Source organism: Halichoeres trimaculatus, unplaced genomic scaffold, assembly GCF_033239565.1.
Source record: "Halichoeres trimaculatus isolate MK-OKI-2021-1 unplaced genomic scaffold, fHalTri1.1 fHalTri1_scaffold_6, whole genome shotgun sequence".
Classification (NCBI taxonomy): Eukaryota; Metazoa; Chordata; class Actinopteri; order Labriformes; family Labridae; genus Halichoeres; species Halichoeres trimaculatus.
In genome coordinates this window covers 15,984,037-15,994,725 of record NW_027437184.1, presented here as the reverse complement: position 1 = coordinate 15,994,725, position 10,689 = coordinate 15,984,037, and the positions used below count along the sequence as shown (strand labels likewise).

General features: G+C 40.0%; 1 protein-coding gene across 2 annotated transcripts; it reads left to right on the top strand.

The window, feature by feature from the left end:
* The first annotated feature begins 972 nt into the window (after positions 1-972).
* On the top strand, positions 973-9,378 carry LOC141791547 (carotenoid-cleaving dioxygenase, mitochondrial-like). 2 transcript variants are annotated; one of them, XM_074672105.1, is made up of 12 exons: positions 982-1,106; positions 1,901-1,974; positions 2,765-2,969; positions 3,067-3,278; positions 3,782-3,897; positions 4,537-4,639; positions 4,793-4,921; positions 4,998-5,326; positions 5,526-5,663; positions 6,138-6,320; positions 6,660-6,770; positions 7,562-9,378. In XM_074672105.1, the coding sequence occupies exons 2-12, from the start codon at positions 1,902-1,904 to the stop codon at positions 7,676-7,678; spliced, it is 1,716 nt and encodes a 571-aa protein (XP_074528206.1). In that variant the 5' UTR covers positions 982-1,106; position 1,901; the 3' UTR covers positions 7,679-9,378. The 2 variants fall into 2 exon arrangements, with proteins under 2 accessions (XP_074528207.1, XP_074528206.1); XM_074672106.1 differs by lacking the exon at positions 1,901-1,974 and having other exon boundaries at positions 973-1,106.
* Positions 9,379-10,689: the final 1,311 nt, after the last annotated feature.

The window sequence follows — 10,689 nt, the reverse complement described above, 5'->3', positions numbered from 1 at the left end:
CTTCCATGTACCTTGTGAATACCATGTGTTTGTACCGCTGTTTGAACTTGCTCATGCTTGGACATTGCCTTAGTTCCCCCATCAGTCTGTTCCACAGTTTCACTCCACATATAGAAATGCAAAAAGTTTTTAAAGTTGCGCGAGCACAAAGATGTTTTAGATTCATCTCCCCCCTCAAATTATATCCCCCCTCTCTCAGAAAAAAAAACAGTTTTTGTATATTTCCTGGGAGCAGGAATTTTATTAGGGCAGTTATCATCTTGTAAATTATATAAGACAATTTCTCAAGCCCACTACTTTCATGACAAACAAAACAGGGCATAAATTAGAATATGAGTTTGAAACTGGTGTAAATTCACCTGATGCCTGAATTACAAGACATTGCAGTTCTACAGTCTCATCAGCCCTTGACATCATCAACCATCTCCCCCACCCAGTCTTTGTAGTTTTGATTAAATCAAAAACAGCAGAGGACACAGAAACAAAAGGGCCATCATTGACAGGCTCTCCAGACGCATCCTATGGGATGATTGAATTATCGTTTTGGGGTAATTAAAAGGGGACAAGAGACAGAAAGTTTTTTTCACCAGTTTTAAGATTATCGGTTTTATATTAAGCTTAAGAAATTAAAAAAAGAGATGTAATTCAGTTCTAGTGTTTAAACGTAAGCCAGCTACACATTGTTTATTTCAAAAACAAATTGTGCACTTTTCCTCTTCTTTTGTGTGTTGTTTCAGCTATTATCATAATTTTCCTTTTAGAATTTGAATAAGCGCTACTGTAGAAACGAGCAGTTTTTGTACACTAGAACATTTAGTCCTTTCTCACACACTATAAAATTTTTACTACAGCTTTCTTTCTTTTCTTTTTTTTCTTTTTCTCTCTCTCTCTCTCTCTTTTTTTTTTTTTTTGTTGTGTCGTCTCTTTCAAACCTCCTCTTTGTACCCGCCCCCATTCGCTTAAGTGAGTTACGTAATAACATGCCACACACCCCCACGGCTGCAGAGCACTATATTAGCTGCACCAGCTTTCGGGTGCAGGCAGGAGAAGCTGAATCTAACCAAGATTAATTACTACCATGGCACCAGTGGAGCTTGACAGCTCAGGTAACCACTTTCAATTCTATAGCTAAATTGTCTTCAATATTTTTTCTTATGTTTGATGTGGAGGGAGATAATCATTGCGGTCACCTGTTAGTAGTCCCGCAGTGCTGCCATTACCGGATGAAACTTGTGCAACCGTTTGACTGAGAAACACTGCACGTGATGTGGTAATAACTCAGGTCATATTTGGCATGTCTGCACACAACGATGGCAGAACCGGTTACTTGTGACTGCGTCTGTAAAGTAGCCAGTTGGAGACAGATGGAGAGGTGGCAGCACACGATGTTCACCCTACCCCACTGCTTCAGTGTCGGGTTACATCTCTGCGTTCAGCTATTGAATCCATTTAAAGGACTGTTCTCCACAGCTTGCGTTAAGTGGATACAAAACCTGCCCCTGCAACAAAAAAGGATTAAAATTTTAAACGTTATTGTTCCTACTCAGACTTTTAGTTCATTAAAACTTTCCTTCATTTTTTTCAAAAGGCGAATAGACCTTTCTTTGACAGCGTGGCGGGTTTATAACTGCATGTAGGGACTAAAAGTAGAGCTACAGATATAGCAGACATGCAGCGTTTGTTAATGGAATACATGTATAGCCGACGCGCCCCCGTATGCCAGGGCCAGACAAGGAAGTCAATGAGGAATGACTTACAGGCTGATTTGCAGCTACTCTCCCTAAACACATACAACAATGAGCCAGAAAATCTCTCAAATACACTGGGACGCCTGCTATTCAACCGCATGCACCTTATAAACTCCACAAGTAAAGAGTATTTCACATTGTCCTCCCTTCAGGATGCAGTTCGTTGTAGGTCTTGCCCTAGGCCTCTTTTTTGGCGTTGTGGTAGGATCTCCATCCTGTCCGCCAGGTATGTCCTTGGATAAAAAGAATTACTCTGCCTTCAATAGGAATTAATGTTTCCACAAAGAAATGTCTTACTTGAAATAGATTTAAGGGTTGTGTTTAGCTGCACAATGACTAAAAACCATCACATACAAATAGTTAAACCCCAAAAAGATCACTCTTGTAAAGGAGTGCTAAATAATATCAATTATACAACAGTAGGCTCTTTTTAAAAATAAACATTGCTACATATAAAAATGATATATCTCTCACTTGTTGGAATTTCAATGGTTTCGAAGACGCCAATATAATAAATATTCCAGAGAATAAAACATGTCACTCATAAGATGAGCCACACCAAACACTGCCTTTTAGCAGTTTGTGTTGATGGGGCGGGGAAACACGGGGACTGACTGTTGATGGTAATGCAACTCACATGCTTTTGTCAGTGCTGGAATGTGCCACAAAGAGAAGACAGCCCTTACTTCTGTGGAAATGTTGACTCTAACATTAGGTTGTGCAACATGGTTTATTTCTACTGCTTTTTTGATAAACCACACCACATGTCAGTAATTTGTGAGTTGCCAAGTTAGATGAGAGAATTAAAACCATAAGAACAACACAACAAATAGAATGAGGTTGTTACGTTGGTGTATCATGGAGGTCACAAACACAAGGTAAGAATTAGAGAGTTGGCATATTTTCAGCTTGTTAGATAATCAGAGACTGATTACTGGAAGTTTTTCTTCATAAACCAGTTAACACCATTGTATCTTTGCAGAACAAAGAATGATATGTGTATGTGTGTTTCGCAGACAAAAACGTACCTGTCAAAAATGGGAAAGCAAAGGATTGCACCAGCTCAGGCAGAAAGGGACTGGAGTCGATTGCCCCACTGGTCCGTTCCATGGAAGAGACACCAGAGCCCATTTCCACTGAAGTACATGGCACCATTCCCTCCTGGATCAATGGAAACTTGCTCCGCAATGGCCCAGGGAAATTTGAGTTTGGGAAAACACAGTAAATGCACCTCCATTCATTTCTGCACTAAACAAAAACAAAGCAGACTGTTCCTAGAAAAATGTATTTAAGACTCACCGTGTCTATTTTATCACAGCTACAACCACTGGTTTGATGGGATGGCCATGATGCACCAGTTCAAGATCACCAAGGGCCAGGTGACCTACATGAGTCGTTTTCTGCGCAGCGATGCCTACAAGAAGAACTCAGAGAGTGACCGTATTGTGATGTCTGAGTTTGGCACCCTTGCCATGCCTGACCCCTGTAAAAACTTCTTCCAACGTTTCCTGTCCCGCTTTGTGATGATGGGTGAGTAGAAAGGGAGTTGGGTACAAGAAGGAGAGCTCACTGCAACAGCTCTCATGTTTTTTTTTTGTCCTCTTTAATTTCATTTTTTGGCTATAAGCCCAGATCTGTGACTCAATAGGACCTGCTTGGTAAAATGAGAAGCAAGTGAAGACACTTAGAGTAAAACCTTTACCAGATGTAAAACAGGGAAATTTACGACTGATTGTGCAAACTCTGCCTTGCTCCATCTGGGGTAAGGCTCTGGTTAGACCCCCTTAAGTGAATAATATTATGTAAGCTCTGTGTACCCAAGCTTACATAATATCATGTACTTGCACAGTGGGGGACGAAAGAGGGGAGAGGGGGACAAACCTATTTTAACTCTTCAACAATCTTATTCCTTTTTTAGGTCCAACAAACAGTCAATCATGAAGCAAAATGGTTTACCAAGATCTTTTTTAAAAGTGAAACTTTTTCAAATATTGGGAAAAAAAGTCATTATTTCATGATTTTGTCTCCTGTAGAGCCCACCGACAACGCAAGTGTCAACTTTGTGAAATACAAAGGTGACTACTATGTGAGCACGGAGACAAACTTCATGCACAAAGTGGACCCAGAGAATCTGGAAACTTTAGAAAAGGTGAGAGTTGTTACTCATCTAGGTGAACTCAGAGTTTGAAGGAAAGAGCTGTTAGGAGTACATGCGGCTGAAGGCAAAGTTTTTCATGTAACAGCCTTGTATCAGACAAACATAAGGTACATATAGAAACACATATTGCTTTTAACTTTGAAAGAAAATCTGTTTAGAATTTGCTTCAGTATCTCAAGATGACTCAAAAAATAACTAATCCACAGACAAGAGCCCTGCCCAGAATCTTATTTACAAGTACCTGCTGACTACCTGAAAGCAAGATTATTTACTATATTTACTAGAGGAACTGGATGTTCCACCTTTTCACAATGGTCTATAAAACACAAACACTGTTCTCATGGACTCAGTGATAACGGCAGTCTCACACAAAGTTAATTAGCTCAATATGTTGCTGTTGAATATATGGCAAACATTGTAAAGAACAGCAGAGTAGCCCTTTTTTTTTGGTTAGCAAAGACACTAAAGTTCTCTCATTGTCCTACTGTTGAAACTTTCAGTCTAGCTATCTCCCAGCACTTATACTGTTTTCATCTGTGGTATCAAAGTTTGTTGTGTCTACTACTCAAGTAAAGTAGGCAACAACAATTTCCACCCCCTGACCTTGTCATTCTTTGCTCTGTCTGGTAGGTGGATTGGAGCAAGTTTATTGCTGTAAATGGAGCTACTGCCCACCCACACTTTGAGCCTGATGGTACTACCTACAACATGGGCAACTCTTATGGAGCCAAAGGTTTGTCTGTTGTACATCTTACCCTAAAACTCTCTCAAAATATTATAAAGGTACTCTGGACGTCTGAGCAGTTTATTCTTATCTCATCTTTGATTCAGAAGATTTCAGATTAAATTGATGTTCAACCTATAATAAACTATGTGTTTTATCCAGGGGCCTTGTACAACATAATCAGAGTACCTCCTGGGAAGAAAGATGCCACAGAAACCCTGGAAGGAGCCAAGGTACTCTGCTCCATCGTGCCTGAAGATAGAGGCAACCCTTCCTACTACCACAGCTTTGGTAAGACACCACACCTCGTCGTTTGATCTTTGTGTATTTTTTTTGTGCATCTATTAAATAATTCCTATGCTTCCAGCAATGTCGGAGAATTACGTGGTGTTCATTGAACAGCCGATCAAGATGAACCTGCTGAAGATTGTCACATGCAAGCTGAGAGGGAAGGCTCTGAGCGACGGCATCTATTGGGATCCAAACATAGAAACTGTCTTCCACCTCGTTGACAAACGCACTGGTGAGGTCAGCTCGGTGAAGTACCACACCAAAGCCCTCTCCGTCTTCCACCAGATCAACGCCTTTGAGGAAGACGGGTTCTTGATGGTCGACATGTGCTGCTCAGACGATGGCCAAGCCATCAACAACTATCTCATCCAGAACCTACGCAAGTCAGGAGAAGCTTTAGATGAGGTCAGTGTGTAAAAATGCGAACATACTTTAAGGGCGATAAAGATCCACTGAGAACATTACAGAAACGTTATGTAACATTACAGCAGTGTTATGTAACATTACATATGTAGTCTCTTTGGACTAAGAATTGCATAGACACACTTTAACAGATGTAGTTTATGAATGTAACCCCTGCACTTCCCTGATATGATTTTCCCAGGTGTACAACACTCTGAGCCGCTCCTACCCACGGCGCTTTGTTTTTCCTCTTAATGTGACCAATGAAACACCCATGGACAAAAACCTGAACACACGAGCCAACAGCAAAGCAACCTGTGTCAAGGTCAACAAAGACAAGGTGAGCTGGGGATGAAGGGTTTGTCTTCAAGTGAGAACTTTTTAAAAAAGATACTGGATCTAGTCTTTCTAGTAAGGTCAAGCTCCTGTTAGGATTTTCCTTATTCAGGGTTGAATCCCAAACCAATTTGAGCAAAGTGTTGGTGGATTATTAATTATTCAAATCTTAGAAAATGCTTTGCTTTAACTTCGCAGTCATTATTCTAGTTGGTCTAAATACTGAGGTTTTGGAAGGCAAAGGGAGTAAGTCAGACCATGGAGACTTTTCCATATTTTGTACTTTTCAAGCAAAACATCAGCACAACTTTTCACGACTTAAAGATCTAGCAATTTGGACAAGTTTGTACAAGTTTGGTGTTATAGCAACTCAATCAATTCAAATTTAAGAGGCACTGGTTTGGTTTCAGAGACAAGTTTGTGTGTTTGTGTGAGTGTAAATATCTGCCCTAATGTCATTGCTTTTCTCTGTAAACAGGTCTTCTGCCAACATGAAGACTTGCACAGAGATGACCTGCAGGATTATGGTGGCATGGAGTTTCCTCAGATTAACTACAGCAAATACAACACGAAACCATACCGTTATTTCTACGGCTGTGGCTTTAGACACCTGGTGGGAGACTCTCTGATCAAGATGGACTTGAAGGACAAGACATTCAAGGTGTGTGTGATTTTTGGAAAACAACTTTATCTACATCAAGTCATTCTTCTAAGGCAGAGGTAGGGTTCATGCTAGCTTTGTTACAGTGTGGGTAAGGCCATTTTTAACAGCTGATGTATGAGGATAGACGTGTACCCACAATTCCAGGATTTATCCGGAAAAAATATAACGACTAAACACTGTAGTGTGTCTAACAGAGGATAAAAAAGAATTAATGATGTGGAGAAAAAAAAACAGTACAAACAATAAGGTTGACAGACTCTAACGTCTCTACTTAGCTGTACAAGGCTATTGAATTACTAAGCTTTCCTTAGTGAATAAATGTGTGTTTGACCCCAGGCGTGGCACCTGAAGGGTTTCTACCCATCAGAGCCGGTGTTTGTGCCTTCACCCGATGCCAAAGAAGAGGACGATGGAGTCATCCTGTCTGTCGTTCTTACTCCCTCACAGGTGAGATTCTGTTTCTGAGGAATGAAAAGGTGTTGGAGCTATAACATGATTTGAAATGTTTTCTCTTGATTTAAATGGTATGAATTAAGAACTGTTGCATTTTTGGGGTTTAACTCTTCACTAAGCAGCAGATGTGTAAGTCTGCCTGATCAAGGTGAGTTTCCCCTACAGTCTGCCATTAACAGAAATGTAACCATCATAGATATCAGTGAGGAAGAGGAGCAGATTTTTGTTAATCTGAAGTCTTTGTATATGAAAAACATTTCTATGAAATGATATGTTCTAATCAGAAAAATGGAGAATGAAGTGGACCTTTTCTAAATGATTTGGTTGTGCTTACCTCCCAGTGGCCCTCATTTATCAAACGTGCATACAACCAAAAAAATGGGTGTACAAAAAGGTCTGAGTTTGTTAACGCAAGTTTCATGTCAGTGGGGAGCACAGTGTAGCGAGGAAAATCCGTCTATGAAGGAAATTTATTAGTTGATATGAGTGCAGAAAAACGGATATTCTTAGATTAATATTTATTTATTAATACTTGAGATTCTGATGCCCAAGATGATATATTTGTTCCTGCAAACTCAGTTTACTCCACATCTGTATTTTTTATATCTTTCATGAACAAAAGCACTTCTAACGTAGTTGTATGATACTTGAAGGTCATTTGAGCTGCTGTCTAAAGATTTACAGTACATTCACACTGTGTGTGTGTAGAATATCTTTGGTTGACATTTTTCTAATTGTAAACACAGTCGGAGTTCAGGGTAACCCCATGTATCTTTTCTTTGCAGGATAAAGGGACATTCCTCCTTGTTTTGGATGCAAAGACGTTTGAAGAGCTGGGCAGAGCCAAGGTTCCAGTCAACATGGCTTATGGCTTCCATGGAGTCTTTGAGTCAAGAAATTAAAACACCTACAATCAAAGAGTTACCATACAACAGAGAACACCAACACAGTGTTGATCCTTTTACCACTATATTCCTAATGGTGCACATTTACTGCTGCTCTATATGCTAAAATTGAATGTAGTGTTCTGTCGCTGATATAACCCAGATTTGAACGCAGAGCCTTGCAGATCCTGTGAGGTTTTTCAAATCTCTATATTACAGTGTCACAATGTAATCCTCTTGATTGACACTTCGTTTTGACCAACTGGGTTGATCTAAGGTCTCTCCAGAGCTAATAATATCCTCAGCTATGGCATAGTGTGAACGGACACCCGCGTACTCTTATTTCAGTTTCATTTCCATACCACTACCTTACCATGTGCTGCTACATTAAAAATGACAATAATAATAATCCAGGCCAGGACAACTATGTTCAAATCCTGTGTGTTTTTACTTCAAGAACTACAAACTAGTTACAGTTACAATGAGTTTGACTGCTGTGGTTTAAGGGGCTGTGAGGAGTGTGAAAGTGATCTTGGAAAAAGTTTCCCTTCAAGATACATGCCTGACCGTAATCCACACTTTAAAATGAGATTATCAGCGCCAATATTGCTGGTTACAGGTTATTTTAAATTGCTACTTCTTAGCTCCCCGATTGGGTTGAGCAGGACCGGATTGATTTATGGCATGTCTGAGACTATGACAACACTATGCTGGCTGACGATGTTGAGTAGTGAGAGGAGATAAAAACACAGAGATCTGTGTTTTGAGGCTAATTAGCCTTTAGCTTGGGCTGTATGACTCCATAACACAGGGGCTAAGCCGTTTATAATAATGTTCATCCCAACCCACAAGCAGCAGCTATTCTGCAGTGGTCTGTTCAAACTTGAGAGTCTGTCAATAAAATGAAGAGTGAAGTTACGGTAGCTCTGCTTGGTAGATGACTGGCAGGACATAGCAAACCCGGATTTACTAATGTTTTGCATTATGGACATGTCTTAGAGCACAAGGCTGTCAGCTGCACTACATGTAGATGGCTACATACAACTAGAAAACTTGTTTCCATCCAATCTCCAATTAATTCCAAAACAAACACACGCCTCCCTAAAAGTAATTTATGTCAGTTTGCAGAAACTCTGGGCCACAAGGTGGCGAGGGAGTGCAATCAAAACAGATGCGCCTTGAAAATTTCAGAGCGTGACCTTTACAGAGAGACAAAGCTTTCTTGTGTACTTTGTAGAGTTTAACCACATCATATCATGTCAGTTTGTTCTGTCTCTTTTGGGGGAAGGTTAAGGGGTTAAAGCTGGCAAGTTAGTTTTTTTCCAGTTTGTGTTAACGTCTGACGTTTAGAGAATGTAACACAAACTTTCCATGGGAACCAAGGGGCAACCTGAAACCACACCAAAGACATCCTTTAGTTCCTAGAACGTTCTGAGAATACAAAAATTGTTAGAAGGGTGGGGTGTCATTTATCAAGAAACTCAAATACTTCAGACTAGCATTGCAACTTTGTTTCTTTGTGAAAGTTTACATTCCATCAAATGCCTTATGACTTGTAATATTGTAGCATGACACCTGTGGATTCCTGATTGCAGAATGCACCATCTATCAGGTCACCAAAGTGCCAAATGACCTTTACTTTTATACTTGTTTGTCTAATTGAACAATATTTTTTATTTTTGGGAACTTTTTACTTTACATTAAACTTGTACTCCTGTGACCCCTTTAAAAGTTGCTGTGAATTGTCTTTGTCTTCTCACACACACACACACACACACACACACACACACACACACACACACACACACACACACACACACACACACACACACACACACACACACACACACACACACACTCACACATGCACGCACCATCACACTGTTCCTGCAGATGTCTGGTTCTGCTCATGGCCTCTCTCTGCTCTTTAAAAGGAGGTCTCTCCTTTGCTACCATTCCAAGTGGACTGTTTCCAAGAACTCTACTCATGGTGGGTTGATTTATAGTCTCTGGAGGTGATATAACAAAGACGACACACTCGACCTGCTCTTTTATGAAGCGTCTTTGGAAACAGTGTTATAGATTGACACTTTACAGTGTCGACTGACACAAAATCCCTGTCAATGATAATTTTTAGAGAGGTACAAACCTGCCCTTTGTCTCCTGAGAGGATTTTACAATTTTTTTTATCACAAATGCTTTGTATGTGAAGCAAACGTATAGAGTCTGAAAAACCAAAAGTAATACTTTATTTTCTAAAACTCTTGGCACAGGAGTTACAACTTAGAGATCAATTCCATTTTCCAGATTGTGCTTATTTTTCTGATGCAAATTGTATCATATAACTGTTCCCAGTAAATGTTTCCACATCAGATACCATGAGAGGACCCAGTGAAGAAACTGATCCTTCCCACCTTCGCCCTCTACTGGTAAATTCAGTATCCTACAACATGTCTCCAACAGTGCACCAAAGCCACCTGAGCCAGCATATAACTGGTTCATCAGGTGGGCACCTCCCTTCACTGATGTTTGGTGAAGTTAGGCTTATGACATCTTGGAGAGGCTTAACAGTCTCTGCCGGCTCCCGCCATATCTTATCTGCAGGCTCCATTCATGCAAACTCCAGGTAGTAAGAACACTGATACAAACTACTGTGTCACATTGCCCCTAGTGGGCCTTATCCCCGAAAACACAGCAGGAGGAAGAAGAGTCTACAGTGAGACAAAAGGAAAAAGACAAGGAATGAAGAGCCAGGGCAAGGAGCATACAGTTCATCCCAGCCAGGTGCAGCTGTACACAGATAAATGGATATATCAGAATCAGAATCAAGTTTTATTGCCAAGTACATTTGCACATACAAGAAATTTGACTTGGTGTGTTGGTGAAATAATTAACAAGAAAATAATACAGAATTACTAGCTGTACATTCTGTAAAATAGAATATAGAGAAAGTTGAGATATAGAATATACAAATATAAAAAAAAAAGAAAAATAAAAGAAAAATAAAGAATATTTATTGAAAAAGGAAA